This window comes from Bufo gargarizans, unplaced genomic scaffold, assembly GCF_014858855.1.
Source record: "Bufo gargarizans isolate SCDJY-AF-19 unplaced genomic scaffold, ASM1485885v1 fragScaff_scaffold_228_pilon, whole genome shotgun sequence".
In the NCBI taxonomy this organism is placed as follows: Eukaryota; Metazoa; Chordata; class Amphibia; order Anura; family Bufonidae; genus Bufo; species Bufo gargarizans.
Genome location: NW_025334074.1, coordinates 38,690 through 58,437, shown reverse-complemented (window position 1 = coordinate 58,437; position 19,748 = coordinate 38,690). Strand labels below are relative to the sequence as shown.

The following is a 19,748-nucleotide window of genomic DNA, read 5'->3' as shown; positions in this document are numbered from 1 at the left end:
GGCCGCGCCGCCAGACCTATCTGGACTGCGGTAACTAGGGGGGCGCTGTCACACATGACTGCGGTAACTAGGGGGGCGCTGTCACACATGACTGCGGTAACTAGGGGGCGCTGTCACGCATGACTGCGGTAACTAGGGGGCGCTGTCACGCATGACTGCGGTAACTAGGGGGCGCTGTTACGCATGACTGCGGTAACTAGGGGGCGCTGTCACGCATGACTGCGGTAACTAGGGGGCGCTGTCACACATGACTGCGGTAACTAGGGGGCGCTGTCACGCATGACTGCGGTAACTAGGGGGCGCTGTCACGCATGACTGCGGTAACTAGGGGGCGCTGTCACGCATGACTGCGGTAACTAGGGGGCGCTGTCACGCATGACTGCGGTAACTAGGGGGCGCTGTCACGCATGACTGCGGTAACTAGGGGGCGCTGTCACACATGACTGCGGTAACTAGGGGGTGCTGTCACACATAACTGCGGTAACTAGGGGGCGCTGTCACGCATGACTGCGGTAACTAGGGGGCGCTGTCACGCATGACTGCGGTAACTAGGGGGTGCTGTCACACATGACTGCGGTAACTAGGGGGCGCTGTCACGCATGACTGCGGTAACTAGGGGGCGCTGTCACACACTGCTGGTAGAGGCTATTAAGGTTGCCTGGAGATGTGGTGGGGTTGTATTTATGAGGTGCACATCGCCCACACTTTCCCCCAGTGTCTGGACTTAAAGGCTCATTGTTCCGGATGACAGGTCCTGGCCGCCCTGCAACAGGTGGTTCCTATCCAAACAGGTCACCTTTTCTGCTCAGACGCCATAGGGTGCCAGGCGGAGCAACACTCTGCCAGCTGCTGCCATCTGTCCTGTCCTTCCCCCGTCTCTGTGAGTCCCTGGGTCTAGTACCTATCATAGACCAGTTCGAGTGGCAGCACAATTTCCTGGTGGTATATGTGGAGGGGGTATCATGTGCCGGACTATCAGAATAGTACCCTGGGAACCCTGTAGTATTCATGCCCTGTGCACCAGCAGTTTTAGTGGAAGGGTATGAAACGATGTAACAGCATGACAATGTATCAGTGCACCGTCCAGCTGCACACAGGGAAAACCACAGCCGAAAAATTACACAATAAGGGCCACATACCACACCACTTTTTTTAGGTGGCAGCAGCCAGGGGCTGTCAGTCATGAGGTATCAGCCAGGGGCTGTCAGTCAGGAGGTATCAGTCATGAGGCTGTCAGTCAGGAGGTATCAGTCATGAGGCTGTCAGCCAGGAGGTATCAGTCAGATTTTGTCAGCCAGGAGGTATCAGCCAGGGGCTGTCAGTCAGGAGGTATCAGTCATGAGGCTGTCAGTCAGGAGGTATCAGCCAGGGGCTGTCAGTCAGGAGGTATCAGCCAGGGGCTGTCAGTCAGGAGGTATCAGTCATGAGGCTGTCAGTCAGGAGGTATCAGCCAGGGGCTGTCAGTCAGGAGGTGTCAGTCACAGTCTATCAGCCAGGGGCTGTCAGTCAGGAAGCTGTCGGTCAGGAAGTATCAGCCAGGGGCTGTCAGTCAGAAGGTATCAGTCAGGAGGTATCAGCCAGGGGATGTCAGTCAGAAGGTATCAGTCAGGAGGTATCAGTCATAAGGCTGTCAGTCAGGAGGTATCATCCAGGGGCTGTCAGTCAGGAGGTATCAGCCAGGGGCTGTCAGTCAGGAGGTATCAGTCAGAAGGTGTCAGTCACAGTCTATCAGCCAGGGGCTGTCAGTCAGGAGGTATCAGCCAGGGGCTGTCAGTCAGGAGGTATCGGTCAGGAAGTATCAGCCAGGGGCTGTCAGTCAGAAGGTATCAGCCAGGGGCTGTCAGTCAGAAGGTATCAGTCAGGAGGCTGTCAGTCAGGAGGTATCAGTCAGGAGGCTGTCAGTCAGGAGGTATCAGCCAGGGGCTGTCAGTCAGAAGGTATCAGTCAGGAGGCTGTGAGTCAGGAGGTATCAGTCAGGAGGCTGTCAGTCAGGAGGTATCAGTCAGGGGCTGTCAGTCAGAAGGTATCAGTCAGGAGGCTGTCAGTCAGGAGGTATCAGCCAGGGGCTGTCAGTCAGGAGGTATCAGTCAGGGGCTGTCAGTCAGGAGGTATCAGCCAGGGGCTGTCAGTCAGGAGGTATCAGCAAGGGGCTGTTAGTCCGGAGGTATCAGCCAGGGGCTGTCAGTCAGGAGGTATCAGCCAGGGGCTGTCAGCCAGGAGGTATCAGCCAGGGGCTGTCAGTCAGGGGCTGTCAGTCAGGAGGTATCAGCCAGGAGGTATCAGTCAGGAGGCTGTCAGCCAGGAGGTATCAGCCAGGGGCTGTCAGTCAGGAGGTATCAGTCAGGGGCTGTCAGTCAGGAGGTATCAGCCAGGAGGTATCAGTCAGGAGGCTGTCAGTCAGGAGGTATCAGTCAGGGGCTGTCAGTCAGAAGGTATCAGTCAGGAGGCTGTCAGTCAGGAGGTATCAGCCAGGGGCTGTCAGTCAGGAGGTATCAGCCAGGGGCTGTCAGTCAGGAGGTATCAGCCAGGGGCTGTCAGTCAGGAGGTATCAGCCAGGGGCTGTCAGTCAGGAGGTATCAGCCAGGGGCTGTCAGCCAGGAGGTATCAGCCAGGGGCTGTCAGTCAGAAGGTATCAGTCAGGAGGCTGTCAGTCAGGAGGTATCAGCCAGGGGCTGTCAGTCAGGAAGTATCAGCCAGGGGCTGTCAGTCAGGAGGTATCAGCCAGGGGCTAGAGTATTTTTCACTCCAGGCGCACGCCTTGTCATAAATTAGCCGAATCCTGCGGCAGAGTAAAAAGCCGGGCTTTGTAAATGACCCAAAATATAGTTACATTGGCTTTATACGCTTTGTGTGGACCTAATACTTCTCACAGCTGATGGTTTGTTACAATGTATCCAGTCTAGACAATCCTCTCTGAGCCAAACACAGGAACACAAATCTCACCTGTGCTGATATTGTGTTTTGTAACAATGTATCAGTGCAGGTAAAATGTGTAATTCGAGGATTGTCTCGACTGAATGTAACTGCACCAAGCCCTCAGCTGTGAGAAGTATTAATTAGGTCAAGATGGATGGTCAGTCTCAGCAAGGATTGTCTAATTCACTAACAGCAAGCAGAGTTGTTGAAAATGGTGAGAAACTGAAACATAAAAGTCCGCTAGAAAGATGCCGGAGCTTTCCTCACATTTCAGGACAATGGGGCACACTCACCAAGCTCGCCCGTTTTTGGGCGTACAGTTAGAGCGGTGTATTTCATTCCTTCATTAAAAGTCGCCCAGCGTTTCAGGAATTAGACGCAAGGTATTTTCGTTAGTCTATTCACTTTTGGGTGTTTTTCAGATAGACGGGTTCATATTCACTTTTTTGCGCATAAAAAAAAGACTAATCTGTGCGGAGAAAAGTCGCACGTCTCCCAGAAAGTGACTTTTATGGCAATTTCACCACTGGAAACAGACGAAGAAAAGTATGGCCGGCAGGGGAGAGGAGTAGACTGTTTTGTGACAAATTCAGGAGTAAAAAAGTTGCTCCTACATAAATAAGTGGCAAAAGTTTAAAAACTTCTGAAATATCAAAACAGCAAATCCCTCCAAAACAGGCACAATTTCAGTAGTAAATATGACTAAAACCTCACAGGCACAAACTCTATAGTAAATGTATTTACATACAGTGTGACTGCCCCGGCCCTTTAAGACTGTCCCTGTTCACAGGAGACACCGAGACCTTGTGATCTTGCGGTTAATGACCGCCCTCATTGATTTTAATGGGACATCTCATCTTGCCTGTCTTCTGGCACCTGCGCTGTGGCTCACAAGCTCTGTTTCTAGCTGTAGAAGTGCTCCTGGCTGTAGTTGTGCTCCTGGCTGTAGTGGTGCTCCTAGCTGTAGCAGCACTCTTAGCTGTAGATGTTCTCCTAGATGTAGAAGTGCTCCTAGCTGTAGTGGTGTTTCTAGCTGTAGAGGTGGTTCTGGCTGTAGCGGTGTTCCTAGCTGTAAAGGTGCTTCTGGCTATAGCAGTGCTCCTGGCTGTAGCGGTGCACTTAGCTGTAGAAGCGCTCCTGGCTGTAGTGGTGCTCCTGGCTGTAGTGGTGCTCCTGGCAGTAGTGGTGCTCCTAGCTGTAGTGGTGCTACTAGCTGTAGTGGAGCTCCTAGCTGTAGCAGTGCTCCTGGCTCTAGTGGTGCTCCTAGCTATAGTGGAGCTCCTAGCTGTAGCAGTGCTCCTGGCTGTAGTGGTGATCCTAGCTGTAGCAGCGCTCCTGGCTGTAGTGGTGCTCCTAGCTGTAGTGGAGATCCTAGCTGTAGCATGGCTCCTAGCTGTAGCAGTGCTCCTAGCTGTAGCAGGGCTCCTGGATGTAGTGGTGCTCCTAGCTATAGTGGAGCTCCTAGCTGTAGCAGTGCTCCTGGCTGTAGTGGTGCTCCTAGCTGTAGTGGTGATCCTAGCTGTAGTGATGCTCCTAGCTGTAATGGGGATCCTATTTGTAGAAGTGCTCCTGGCTGTAGTGGTGCTCCTAGCTGTAGTGGTGCTCCTAGCTATAGTGGAGCTCCTAGCTGTAGCAGTGCTCCTGGCTGTAGTGGTGCTCCTAGCTGTAGTGGAGATCCTAGCTGTAGCATGGCTCCTAGCTGTAGCAGTGCTCCTAGCTGTAGCAGGGCTCCTGGATGTAGTGGTGCTCCTAGCTATAGTGGAGCTCTTAGCTGTAGAAGTGCTCCTGGCTGTAGTGGTGATCCTAGCTGTAGTGGTGCTCCTAGCTGTAATGGGGATCCTATCTGTAGAAGTGCTCCTGGCTGTAGTGGTGATCCTAGCTGTAATGGGGATCCTATCTGTAGAAGTGCTCCTGGCTGTAGCAGCGCTCCTAGATGTAGTGGTGCTCCTGGCTGTAGTGGTGCTCCTGGCTGTAGTGGTGCTCCTAGCGGTAGCAGTGCTCCTGGCTGTAGTGGTGCACCTAGCTGTAGTGATGCTCCTGGCTGTAGTGGTGCTCCTAGCTGTAGCAGTGCTCCTGGCTGTAGTGGTGCACCTAGCTGTAGTGGTGCACCTAGCTGTAGTGGTGATCCTAGCTGTAGCAGGGGTCCTGGCTGTAATGGGGATCCTATCTGTAGAAGTGCTCCTGGCTGTAGCAGCGCTCCTAGATGTAGTGGTGCTCCTGGCTGTAGTGGTGCTCCTGGCTGTAGTGGTGCTCCTAGCGGTAGCAGTGCTCCTGGCTGTAGTGGTGCACCTAGCTGTAGTGATGCTCCTGGCTGTAGTGGTGCTCCTAGCTGTAGCAGTGCTCCTGGCTGTAGTGGTGCACCTAGCTGTAGTGGTGCACCTAGCTGTAGTGGTGATCCTAGCTGTAGCAGGGGTCCTGGCTGTAATGGGGATCCTATCTGTAGAAGTGCTCCTGGCTGTAGCAGCGCTCCTAGATGTAGTGGTGCTCCTGGCTGTAGTGGTGCTCCTGGCTGTAGTGGTGCTCCTGGCTGTAGTGGTGCTCCTAGCTGTAGTGGTGCTCCTAGCTGTAGTGGTGCTCCTGGCTGTAGTGGTGCTCCTAGCTGTAGTGGTGATCCTAGCTGTAGCAGGGCTCCTGGCTGTAGTGGTGCTCCTAGCTGTAGTGGTGCTCCTAGCTATAGTGGAGCTCCTAGCTGTAGCAGTGCTCCTGGCTGTAGTGGTGATCCTAGCTGTAGCAGCGCTCCTGGCTGTAGTGGTGCTCCTAGCTGTAGTGGAGATCCTAGCTGTAGCATGGCTCCTAGCTGTAGCAGTGCTCCTAGCTGTAGCAGGGCTCCTGGATGTAGTGGTGCTCCTAGCTATAGTGGAGCTCCTAGCTGTAGCAGTGCTCCTGGCTGTAGTGGTGCTCCTAGCTGTAGTGGTGATCCTAGCTGTAGTGATGCTCCTAGCTGTAATGGGGATCCTATTTGTAGAAGTGCTCCTGGCTGTAGTGGTGCTCCTAGCTGTAGTGGTGCTCCTAGCTATAGTGGAGCTCCTAGCTGTAGCAGTGCTCCTGGCTGTAGTGGTGATCCTAGCTGTAGCAGCGCTCCTGGCTGTAGTGGTGCTCCTAGCTGTAGTGGAGATCCTAGCTGTAGCATGGCTCCTAGCTGTAGCAGTGCTCCTAGCTGTAGCAGGGCTCCTGGATGTAGTGGTGCTCCTAGCTATAGTGGAGCTCCTAGCTGTAGAAGTGCTCCTGGCTGTAGTGGTGATCCTAGCTGTAGTGGTGCTCCTGGCTGTAGTGGTGCTCCTAGCTGTAATGGGGATCCTATCTGTAGAAGTGCTCCTGGCTGTAGTGGTGATCCTAGCTGTAATGGGGATCCTATCTGTAGAAGTGCTCCTGGCTGTAGCAGCGCTCCTAGATGTAGTGGTGCTCCTGGCTGTAGTGGTGCTCCTGGCTGTAGTGGTGCTCCTAGCGGTAGCAGTGCTCCTGGCTGTAGTGGTGCACCTAGCTGTAGTGATGCTCCTGGCTGTAGTGGTGCTCCTAGCTGTAGCAGTGCTCCTGGCTGTAGTGGTGCACCTAGCTGTAGTGGTGCACCTAGCTGTAGTGGTGATCCTAGCTGTAGCAGGGGTCCTGGCTGTAATGGGGATCCTATCTGTAGAAGTGCTCCTGGCTGTAGCAGCGCTCCTAGATGTAGTGGTGCTCCTGGCTGTAGTGGTGCTCCTGGCTGTAGTGGTGCTCCTGGCTGTAGTGGTGCTCCTAGCTGTAGTGGTGCTCCTAGCTGTAGTGGTGCTCCTGGCTGTAGTGGTGCTCCTAGCTGTAGTGGTGATCCTAGCTGTAGCAGGGCTCCTGGCTGTAGTGGTGCTCCTAGCTGTAGCAGTGCTCCTAGCTGTAGTGGTGCACCTAGCTGTAGTGGTGCTCCTGGCTGTAGTGGTGCTCCTAGCTGTAGCAGTGCTCCTGGCTGTAGTGGTGCACCTAGCTGTAGTGGTGCACCTAGCTGTAGTGGTGATCCTAGCTGTAGCAGGGGTCCTGGCTGTAATGGGGATCCTATCTGTAGAAGTGCTCCTGGCTGTAGCAGCGCTCCTAGATGTAGTGGTGCTCCTGGCTGTAGTGGTGCTCCTGGCTGTAGTGGTGCTCCTAGCTGTAGTGGTGCTCCTAGCTGTAGTGGTGATCCTAGCTGTAGCAGGGGTCCTGGCTGTAATGGGGATCCTATCTGTAGAAGTGCTCCTGGCTGTAGCAGCGCTCCTAGATGTAGTGGTGCTCCTGGCTGTAGTGGTGCTCCTGGCTGTAGTGGTGCTCCTAGCTGTAGTGGTGATCCTAGCTGTAGCAGGGCTCCTGGTTGTAGTGGGGATCCTAGATGTAGTGGTGCTCCTGGCTGTAGTGGTGCACCTAGCTGTAGTGGTGATCCTAGCTGTAGCAGGGCTCCTGGCTGTAGTGGTGCTCCTAGCTGTAGCAGTGCTCCTGGCTGTAGTGGTGCTCCTAGCTGTAGCAGGGCTCCTGGTTGTAGTGGTGCTCCTAGCTGTAGCAGTGCTCCTGGCTGTAGTGGTGCTCCTAGCTGTAGCAGGGCTCCTGGTTGTAGTGGTGATCCTAGCTGTAGCAGGGCTCCTGGTTGTAGTGGTGCTCCTAGCTGTAGCAGTGCTCCTGGCTGTAGTGGTGCTCCTAGCTGTAGCAGGGCTCCTGGTTGTAGTGGGGATCCTATCTGTAGCAGGGCTCCTGGCTGTAGTGGGGATCCTATCTGTAGAAGTGCTCCTAGCTGTGGTGTTTCTAGTGCTACAGCCAGCCCCTCGGTGCTCCAACTAACTAATTTGCACAAATATAAAAGTAATGATATTTCTGCAGCGGTACAAGCTAAAAACAAAAGACAGCTATTGTTTTAATCAGCATGATCAACCCCATTAGGGAGTTTGCCTGCTAGGGTTTATCATGCTGACAGGTTCGCTTTAAGGGCTTATTCAGATGGCCTTATGTACGGGTACGCATCTGTCCTGCAATTTTGCGGAACAGGTGTGGATCCATTCATTTCAGTAGGGCTGCAAAAGATCCGGAGAGCACACCGTAGTTCAATTCCACGGCCCTGCAAATAATATAGAGCAGGCATGGCCAACCTGCGGCCCTCCAGCTGTTGTAAAACTACAATTCCCACCATGCCCTGCTGTAGGCTGATAGCAGTCTGGGTATGCTGGGAGTTGGGGTTTTGCAACATCTGGAGAGCCTCAGGTTGGCCATCCCTGATATAGAGCATGTCCTATTCTTATAGGCATTTCTATATAGCACTGGCTGCAAAATGCAGAACGCAAACGGCCGGGATCCATATTTTGCAGACCACTGAATGAGCCCTAAGTCTGCTGTGTGTTTTCCCAAGCTAGAAGAAAACGCAGCGTAAACGCACATCTGTGGTTGCAAAAACCGCATACATTTTTTTGATGCCTTTTTTGGCTGCAGTCAAAGCGCAACACAACCACGACGCGTGGCAGCGCCCTAACGTTCCAGCCTCTAGAGTACTAGTGCAGGATTAGAAAAGGAAAGCAGTGATATGATTGGTCAGCACGGTCACACAATACACGATATGAGAGAAAAGGTCCACCCGCACTGACAGATGTACGGTATGTCTACACACATCTCTGTAGATACAGACACTGACCAGCAGGGGGCGAGGGGCTCACAGGGAATCTCAGCAGGACTCTGACCACAGAGGCCCTGGCTCACTATTAACCCTCGCAGCTCTGTAAAGTGTCGTCAGTACCAGGACACTGTCATAGGCAGCACACAGGGCCGTTGGACATTACCATGTCTTTTACATTGTATCCTGTTACATTATAGTTTTATTACATCATGTTACACGATGGGACGTGTTATATATCACATTACATTACATATTACATGTTACTATATAGGATGTTTTATTAGATTATACGTTTATTACACTTCACGTTACAGTTTATTATATATGACATTATATTTTATTAGATGACACGGGTTGTAGGTCACTAGGTTCTTAGAGATGTATACATGTACAGGCGGAGCGAATCGCGCTGTCTGCGGGGGTCAGGAAGGCGCTACAGCTGCTCCGTTTAGGGTACTTTTTGTATATAGTGTGAAATGTGGGGACATTGTGTCTGTCACTGTGTATAGGGGTGATGGAGGTGATCACTATAGAGGTCATGTATGGATGATGTGTATACAGGAGGCTGCGATCACTATACAGGTGATGTGTATACAGGAGGCAGCGATCACTATACAGGTGATGTGTATACAGGAGGCAGCGATCACTATACAGGTGATGTGTATACAGGAGGCAGCGATCACTATACAGGTGATGTGTATACAGGAGGCAGCAATCACTATACAGGTGATGTATATACAGGAGGCAGCGATCACTATACAGGTGATGTATATACAGGAGGCAGCGATCACTATACAGGTGATGTATATACAGGAGGCAGTGATCACTATACAGGTGATGTGTATACAGGAGGCAGCGATCACTATACAGGTGATGTGTATACAGGAGGCAGCAATCACTATACAGGTGATGTATATACAGGAGGTAGCGATCACTATACAGGTGATGTGTATACAGGAGGCAGCGATCACTATAGAGGTGATGTATATACAGGAGGCAGTGATCACTATACAGGTGATGTATATACAGGAGGCAGCGATCACTATACAGGTGATGTATATACAGGAGGCAGCGATCACTATAGAGGTGATGTATATACAGGAGGCAGCGATCACTATACAGGTGATGTATATACAGGAGGCAGCAATCACTATACAGGTGATGTATATACAGGAGGCTGCGATCACTATACAGGTGATGTATATACAGGAGGCAGCAATCACTATACAGGTGATGTATATACAGGAGGCAGCAATCACTATACAGGTGTATATACAGGAGGCAGCAATCACTATACAGGTGATGTATATACAGGAGGCAGCAATCACTATACAGGTGATGTGTATACAGGAGGCAGCGATCACTATACAGGTGATGTATATACAGGAGGCAGCGATCACTATATAGGTGTATATACAGGAGGCAGCGATCACTATACAGGTGATGTATATACAGGAGGCAGCGATCACTATACAGGTGATGTGTATACAGGAGGCAGCGATCACTATACAGGTGATGTATATACAGGAGGCAGCGATCACTATACAGGTGATGTATATACAGGAGGCAGCGATCACTATACAGGTGATGTATATACAGGAGGCTGCGATCACTATACAGGTGATGTATATACAGGAGGCAGCGATCACTATACAGGTGATGTATATACAGGAGGCAGCGATCACTATACAGGTGATGTGTATACAGGAGGCAGCGATCACTATACAGGTGATGTATATACAGGAGGCAGCGATCACTATACAGGTGATGTATATACAGGAGGCAGTGATCACTATACAGGTGATGTATGGATGATGTATATACAGGAGGCAGCGATCACTATAGAGGTGATGTATATACAGGAGGCAGCGATCACTATACAGGTGATGTATATACAGGAGGCAGCGATCACTATACAGGTGATGTATATACAGGAGGCAGCAATCACTATACAGGTGATGTGTATACAGGAGGCAGCGATCACTATACAGGTGTATATACAGGAGGCAGCAATCACTATAGAGGTGATGTATATACAGGAGGCAGCGATCACTATACAGGTGATGTGTATACAGGAAGCTGCGATCACTATACAGGTGATGTATATACAGGAGGCAGCGATCACTATACAGGTGATGTATATACAGGAGGCAGCGATCACTATACAGGTGATGTATGGATGATGTATACACAGGAGGCAGTGATCACTATACAGGTGATGTATGGATGATGTATATACAGGAGGCAGCGATCACTATAGAGGTAGTGTATGGATGATGTATATACAGGAGGCAGCGATCACTATAGAGGTGATGTATGTATGGTGTATATACAGCAGGCAGCGATCACTATAGAGGTGATGTATATACAGGAGGCAGCGATCACTATACAGGTGATGTATATACAGGAGGCAGCGATCACTATACAGGTGATGTATATACAGGAGGCAGCGATCACTATAGAGGTGATGTATGGATGATGTATATACAGGAGGCAGTGATCACTATAGAGGTGATGTATGGATGATGTATATACAGGAGGCAGCGATGGCTATAGAGGTGATGTATGTACAGGAGGCAGCGATCACTATAGAGGTGATGTATGGATGATGTATATACAGGAGGCAGCGATCACTATAGAGGTGATGTATGGATGATGTATATACAGGAGGCAGTGATCACTATAGAGGTGATGTATGGATGATGTATATACAGGAGGCAGCGATCACTATAGAGGTGATGTATGGATGATGTATACACAGGAGGCAGTGATCACTATAGAGGTGATGTATGGATGATGTATATACAGGAGGCAGTGATCACTATAGAGGTGATGTATGGATGATGTATACACAGGAGGCAGTGATCACTATAGAGGTGATGTATGGATGATGTATATACAGGAGGCAGCGATCACTATAGAGGTGATGTATGTACAGGAGGCAGCGATCACTATAGAGGTGATGTATGGATGATGTATATACAGGAGGCAGTGCAGATCCTGGGCCTTGTGTGGGATCTCATGGAAAAGACATGGAATAATTCAGCGCTTCCTGCAGTCCGGGAGCTCCAGACAATGATCACCGTCTGACAGTCGAAACATCCTAGAAACTGTTCTGAGACATCCGAGCTCCGAGCGATTGTCAGCGGAAATACGTGTCCCTGGGGCGACGCACTGTATGATGAGGGGGCGACATGGAGGATGTGTTCATTGCAGTATAGTGCAGTCAAGACAAGTAAATTGTGGTGGACCTGAAAATATCTGGTCTGCGGTGGATATGAATGATATCTGCAGGAATCATATGGAAAATAATATGGAAAATAATTCCCATAATTCAACCTGCTGCCCAAATGGGGGAACTCTGGTCAGTAAGGGGTTAACCATTTCAGGGATCTTGGAGGGACCAGAATCAGTACTCACTGAGAATAAGCTTCTTGGCTGGGTCACCCTCTTGCATTTTGGTCAGTCAGGCTCTTACTGACAGCACGGTCGCCTTCCTGACTACACACGGTACAGAAAATACGGATCCCAATTCTCCAGTCATCACTGAGGGCACGGTGACACAACGGCATTAGTGGTCACCATGCCACGAGGAGCAAACTGTCTGCCCAAAAAGTGGTAGTGGTGGCCTTTTCTGCTTCTGACTAAAGAGGAAGCAGATTAAAGCAGAGGCGGATTGAAACGTGTTAGTCTCTAGTGATGGCCAGGTTAGGAGCTACCACATTATGAGATCTGATCACTTTGGCTTGAAACGTGTTAGGTTGACATCTTGGTGTCCCTTCTGAGATAGCCCTATAAGCAGAAACTAGTCACAACGTACGGTCAGCCTGTACACAATAAGAGAAGTACAATCACGTTGGCTTGAAATGCGTTAGCAATGGCCTCTCTTTGCCCTGTCAGCTTCTAAGTTAAACCAATAAAGAGACTTCTAGTCTATGGCCGGGATCACAGCTTTTTTGATGACCCTGCCCTTTAAGAGCCTCTGTTCTGTACAGACCTATTGCTTTATACAGCTGAGGCGTTGTTACTGTGGGGTCCTGTGTAGACAAACCTTAGAGATAAAAACACCAGCAGCAAAACAAATCTCTGTCCTGATAGTTTGTTACAGTGTATCAGTACAGGCAGAGTTATGGTGGTTACAGTGTATCAGTACAGGTGAGTTATGGTTATTACAGTGTATCAGTACAGGCAGGGTTATGATTGTTACAGTGTATCAGTACAGACAGGGTTATGGTTGTTACAGTGTATCAGTACAGGCAGGGTTATGGTGGTTACAGTGTATCAGTACAGGTAGGGTTATGATTGTTACAGTGTATCAGTACAGGTCGGGTTATGGTTATTACAGTGTATCAGTACAGGTAGGGTTATGGTTGTTACAGTGTATCAGTACAGGCAGGGTTATGGTGGTTACAGTGTATCAGTACAGGCAGGGTTATGGTTATTACAGTGTATCAGTACAGGTAGGGTTATGGTTGTTACAGTGTATCAGTACAGGCAGGGTTATGGTGGTTACAGTGTATCAGTACAGGTAGGGTTATGATTGTTACAGTGTATCAGTACAGGCAGGGTTATGGTTGTTACAGTGTATCAGTACAGGTCGGGTTATGGTTATTACAGTGTATCAGTACAGGTAGAGTTATGGTTATTACAGTGTATCAGTACAGGTAGGGTTATGGTTATTACAGTGTATCAGTACAGGTCGGGTTATGGTTATTACAGTGTATCAGTACAGGTAGGGTTATGATTGTTACAGTGTATCAGTACAGGTCGGGTTATGGTTATTACAGTGTATCAGTACAGGCAGGGTTATGATTGTTACAGTGTATCAGTACAGACAGGGTTATGGTTGTTACAGTGTATCAGTACAGGCAGGGTTATGGTGGTTACAGTGTATCAGTACAGGTAGGGTTATGATTGTTACAGTGTATCAGTACAGGTCGGGTTATGGTTATTACAGTGTATCAGTACAGGTAGGGTTATGGTTATTACAGTGTATCAGTACAGGCAGGGTAATGGTGGTTACAGTGTATCAGTACAGGTAGGGTTATGATTGTTACAGTGTATCAGTACAGGTAGGGTTATGGTTATTACAGTGTATCAGTACAGGTAGGGTTATGATTGTTACAGTGTATCAGTACAGGCAGGGTTATGGTGGTTACAATGTATCAGTACAGGTAGGGTTATGATTGTTACAGTGTATCAGTACAGGTAGGGTTATGGTTATTACAGTGTATCAGTACAGGCAGGGTTATGATTGTTACAGTGTATCAGTACAGGTAGAGTTATGGTGGTTACAGTGTATCAGTACAGGCAGGGTTATGGTAATGGTTACAGTGTATCAGTACAGGCTGGGTTATGGGGGTTACAGTGTATCAGTACAGGCAGGGTCATGGTGGTTACAGTGTATCAGTACAGACAGGGTTATGGTGGTTACAGTGTATCAGTACAGGTAGGGTTATGGTTATTACAGTGTATCAGAACAGGCAGGGTTATGATTGTTACAGTGTATTAGTACAGGTAAGGTTATGATTGTTACAGAGTATTTGTACAGGTAGAGTTATGGTGGTTACAGTGTATCAGTACAGGCAGGGTTATGGTAATGGTTACAGTGTATCAGTACAGGCTGGGTTATGGGGGTTACAGTGTATCAGTACAGGCAGGGTCATGGTGGTTACAGTGTATCAGTACAGACAGGGTTATGGTGGTTACAGTGTATCAGTACAGGTAGGTTTATGGTGGTTACAGTGTATCAGTACAGGCAGGGTCATGGTGGTTACAGTGTAACAGTACAGGCAGGGTCATGGTGGTTACAGTGTATCAGTACAGACAGGGTTATGGTTGTTACAGTGTATCAGTATAGGTAGGGTTATGATAGTTACAGTGTATCAGTACAGGTAGGGTTATGGTGGTTACAGTGTATCAGTACAGGCAGGGTTATGGTAATGGTTACAGTGTATCAGTACAGGCTGGGTTATGGGGGTTACAGTGTATCAGTACAGGCAGGGTCATGGTGGTTACAGTGTATCAGTACAGACAGGGTTATGGTGGTTACAGTGTATCAGTACAGGTAGGGTTTTGGTTATTACAGTGTATCAGAACAGGCAGGGTTATGATTGTTACAGTGTATTAGTACAGGTAAGGTTATGATTGTTACAGAGTATTTGTACAGGTAGAGTTATGGTGGTTACAGTGTATCAGTACAGGCAGGGTTATGGTAATGGTTACAGTGTATCAGTACAGGCTGGGTTATGGGGGTTACAGTGTATCAGTACAGGCAGGGTTATGGGGGTTACAGTGTATCAGTATAGGTAGGGTTATAGTGGTTACAGTGTATCAGTACAGGCAGGGTTATAGTTGTTACAGTGTATCAGTACAGGCAGGGTTATAGTTGTTACAGTGTATCAGTACAGGCAGGGTTATAGTTGTTACAGTGTATCAGTACAGGCAGGGTTATGTTCACTTGTGGTGAAGATTTGTTGTATATTCTGCCAGTTGTGTCCACGGGGTATGATGGGCCTGACATATGTCAGCAGAATTCTCTACGCGCATCCAATCTTGGGGTATACGTCGCATGAATTTTTTACCTGTATATTAGAAAGTGTAGTCGACTGAAACTCAGAAATGCACAACCCCCCCCCCCCCACTAGAAAAACATAATTTTTTGTATGGAGTCAGTGGGCCACGTGCTGCATTCCTTGGGGCTGTATATCTGGTGGGTACATCCTCATATGTGCGCTGCACGTGGCGCTCCTCAGTCTCATTAGAGGATTTATCGCTCGACGTGGGGCGATGTTTCCACACGTGGCTACGTCACAGTGATATTGTCCACCACGTGGCACACACCGGCTCCATTATGGAAAAATTACATTATTTCAACAAGTCTTCGATCCAGAAATAAGAGGAAGGGTCGGCATAGACTGTGTGACATGTCTTAAAGGGCAGCTCCACATGTCGCATCATTTCACAGGTTACATCTCCAGGAAGTGCTGAGAAGCTGTGCAGTGTACTGATCCTGAATTACATTGTGTCTTACGCTCCAGTCACATCCAGAGCTGCATGCACAATCCTGCTATTATGTCAAGTCTTATACTGTAGTCACCGCCAGAGCTGTAGTTACAATTTCACTATTAAGTCATGTCCTGTACTGTAGTCACCTCCAGAGCTGTAGTCACAATTCTGTCGTTACATCAGTTCTTATTCTCCAGTCACATCCAGAGCTGCAGTCACATTCTGGCTGCACTTGTCATCTGAGCTCCATGTAAATGCGGAGCGCCTACAGTGCAAACCATCGGCGTGAAAAGCATTACGGGAGTTCAGGTTAGGGGAGCGTCTGACTGTTCAGCGCTGTCAGATTCCAGTGACAGTCAGAAAACTGTGACTGCAGCTCTGGATGTGACTGGAGCTCTTATGTGTGGTGTTGCCATCTTCTCACGTGTGTTTCTTCTTGTTCTGGCAGATTCTGAACACAGCACCAGCTCAGACACAGAGGTCCTGGCGGAGAGGACATCCTGCTCCTATGAGACGTGCCCGGATTTGGCTCCTTCTCGAGTCCCCGATCCCCAGCCCTTATCTGCGTCTTCCATGGATGAGATCCAAGTGGAGCTGCAATGTGCCGACCTCTGGAAGAGGTTCCATGACATCGGGACAGAGATGATCATCACCAAGGCTGGCAGGTGAGCAGACTCGGCAGACAGATGCAGCCAGGGACGGACTGGGAACTTTAAGTGGTCCTGGAAAAAAACTTATAATAGTGGCCCTATGTTGAAGGCGGGGCCAGCAGTACTTTAATGCTGCAGAAAATACTACCCTAATAGAACAAAATACCACAGTGCAGCAGAAAATACTGCTGCCTGCACCACAGTATCCAGCTGTATCTCTGTCCTGAGGATGGCGATGGCGATAAGTCATAAGAGGACCTATGGCCACCAGCCAGGTGCATAAGTATCTGATGCTTCAGATGGTTATGTCCCGATCCGGCAGCTGCGAGGAGGGGCGGCTCCCTGGGCATCGGCCCACTAGGAAATTTACCTGTAGGGTCTACGGTCAGTCCCCCCCTGGACCTTAGTGAACATCGAGCCAATTGTAAGACTCTGCCCGGGGATCATGATAAGTGACAATGAAAGATCCTCCCTGAAATCTGATGGTTGGGTGAATTCTAACAACAGTATAGATTCTGCTAAAATGAAAGGCATCCCTGAGGAGCCATAGGTGAAACATCTGGGCCCTGGTGACCTAGTGGGATAATGCCTGTCTCTGGTGATTCACTGGTCTTCTATATCTAAACCCTGGTGATCTATTGGTTGGTGTAATGTCTGCTCCCTGGTGATCTAGTGGTTGGTGTAATGTCCGGTCCCTGGTGATCTAGTGGATAATGCCTGACCCAGACTAGTTAGTGGTGTAGTGCCCCTCCTTTGTGGTTGTGTTCACTCCTCGTGGGCTAGTGAGATAATGTTCCTGGTGAACCTGGTAATGATCTCTCGTCTATTCCCTGGTGGTCTTGAGGGCAAGCATCTGTTTCTCATGATTCACTGGTATAGTGGCCCTCCATGGTAAACCATGAGGATTGTGTACATTTGTGGTAGCCATCTGGTAGTATATTTCTGCAGTGTGACTGATGCAGCGGCGCGGTGTCTGTGATACAGGAGCGCGGTGTCTGTGATGCAGCGGTGTCTGTGATGCAGCGGCGCGGTGTCTGTGATACAGGAGCGCGGTGTCTGTGATGCAGCGGTGTCTGTGATGCAGCGGCGCGGTGTCTGTGATACAGGAGCGCGGTGTCTGTGATGCAGCGGTGTCTGTGATGCAGCGGCGCGGTGTCTGTGATGCAGCGGCGCGGTGTCTGTGATGCAGCGGTGTCTGTGATACAGGAGCGCGGTGTCTGTGATGCAGCGGTGTCTGTGATGCAGCGGCGCGGTGTCTGTGATGCAGGTGCGCGGTGTCTGTGATGCAGGTGCGCGGTGTCTGTGATGCAGGTGCGCGGTGTCTGTGATGCAGCGGCGCGGTGTCTGTGATGCAGGTGCGCGGTGTCTGTGATGCAGGTGCGCGGTGTCTGTGATGCAGGTGCACGGTGTCTGTGATGCAGCGGTGCGGTGTCTGTGATGCAGGTGCGCGGTGTCTGTGATGCAGGTGCGCGGTGTCTGTGATGCAGGTGCGCGGTGTCTGTGATGCAGGTGAACAGTGTCTGTGATGCAGGTGCGCGGTGTCTGTGATGCAGCGGCGCGGTGTCTGTGATGCAGGTGCGCGGTGTCTGTGATGCAGGTGCGCGGTGTCTGTGATGCAGCAGCGCGGTGTCTGTGATGCAGGTGCGCGGTGTCTGTGATACAGCAGCGAGGTGTCTGTGATGCAGGTGCGCGGTGTCTGTGATGCAGGTGCGCGGTGTCTGTGATGCAGGTGCGCGGTGTCTGTGATACAGCAGCGGTGTCTGTGATGCAGGTGCGCGGTGTCTGTGATGCAGGTGCGCGGTGTCTGTGATACAGCAGCGGTGTCTGTGATGCAGGTGCGCGGTGTCTGTGATGCAGCGGTGTCTGTGATGCAGGTGCGCGGTGTCTGTGATGCAGCGGTGCGGTGTCTGTGATGCAGCGGTGTCTGTGATGCAGCGGTGTCTGTGATGCAGGTGCGGCGGTGTCTGTGATGCAGGTGCGCGGTGTCTGTGATGCAGCGGTGTTTGTGATGCAGGTGCGCGGTGTCTGTGATGCAGGTGCGCGGTGTCTGTGATGCAGGTGCGCGGTGTCTGTGATTCAGGTGCGAGGTGTCTGTGATGCAGCGGTGTCTGTGATGCAGCGGCGCGGTGTCTGTGATGCAGGTGCACGGTGTCTGTGATGCAGCGGCGCGGTGTCTGTGATGCATCCTGCGGTGTCTGTGATGCAGGTGCGCGGTGTCTGTGATGCATCGTGCGGTGTCTGTGATGCAGGTGCACGGTGTCTGTGATGCAGCGGCGCGGTGTCTGTGATGCATCCTGCGGTGTCTGTGATGCAGGTGCGCGGTGTCTGTGATGCATCGTGCGGTGTCTGTGATGCAGGTGCACGGTGTCTGTGATGCAGCGGCGCGGTGTCTGTGATGCAGGTGCAGCGGTGTCTGTGATGCAGGTGCGCGGTGTCTGTGATGCATCCTGCGGTGTCTGTGATGCATCCTGCGGTGTCTGTGATGCATCCTGCGGTGTCTGTGATGCAGCGGTGTCTTTGATGCAGGTGTGCAGTGTCTGTGATGCAGCGGTGTCTGTGATGCAGGTGACGCGGTGTCTGTGATGCAGGTGACGCGGTGTCTGTGATGCAGGTGCGCGGTGTCTGTGATGCAGCGGCGCGGTGTCTGTGATGCAGGTGCGCGGTGTCTGTGATGCAGCAGCGCGGTGTCTGTGATGCAGGTGCGCGGTGTCTGTGATGCAGGTGCGCGGTGTCTGTGATGCAGGTGCGCGGTGTCTGTGATGCAGGTGCGCGGTGTCTGTGATGCCGGTGCGCTGTGTCTGTGATGCAGGTGCGCGGTGTCTGTGATGCAGGTGCGCGGTGTCTGTGATGCAGGTGCGCGGTGTCTGTGATACAGCAGCGGTGTCTGTGATGCAGGTGCGCGGTGTCTGTGATGCAGGTGCGCGGTGTCTGTGATACAGCAGCGGTGTCTGTGATGCAGGTGCGCGGTGTCTGTGATGCAGGTGCGCGGTGTCTGTGATGCAGGTGCGCGGTGTCTGTGATGCAGGTGCGCGGTGTCTGTGATGCAGGTGCGCGGTGTCTGTGATGCAGGTGCGCGGTGTCTGTGATGCAGGTGCGCGGTGTCTGTGATGCAGGTGAACAGTGTCTGTGATGCAGGTGCGCGGTGTCTGTGATGCAGCGGCGCGGTGTCTGTGATGCAGGTGCGCGGTGTCTGTGATGCAGGTGCGCGGTGTCTGTGATGCAGGTGCGCGGTGTCTGTGATGCAGCGGTGCGGTGTCTGTGATGCAGCGGTGTCTGTGATGCAGCGGTGTCTGTGATGCAGGTGCGGCGGTGTCTGTGATGCAGGTGCGCGGTGTCTGTGATGCAGGTGCGCGGTGTCTGTGATGCAGGTGCGCGGTGTCTGTGATGCAGGTGCGCGGTGTCTGTGATTCAGGTGCGAGGTGTCTGTGATGCAGCGGTGTCTGTGATGCAGCGGCGCGGTGTCTGTGATGCAGGTGCACGGTGTCTGTGATGCAGCGGCGCGGTGTCTGTGATGCATCCTGCGGTGTCTGTGATGCAGGTGCGCGGTGTCTGTGATGCATCGTGCGGTGTCTGTGATGCAG

The 19,748-nt window shown here is 51.0% G+C and overlaps 1 protein-coding gene across 1 annotated transcript in view; it reads left to right on the top strand.

Annotated features, from left to right (window-relative positions):
* Nucleotides 1–19,748, top strand: part of TBX15 (T-box transcription factor 15) — a 101,007-nt gene that overhangs the window by 53,680 nt on the left and 27,579 nt on the right. Inside the window, exon 2 of the mRNA XM_044272921.1 lies at nt 15,966–16,182. Within this exon, the coding sequence (XP_044128856.1) occupies nt 15,966–16,182 (217 nt within the window). The remainder of the gene's footprint in view (nt 1–15,965; nt 16,183–19,748) is intronic.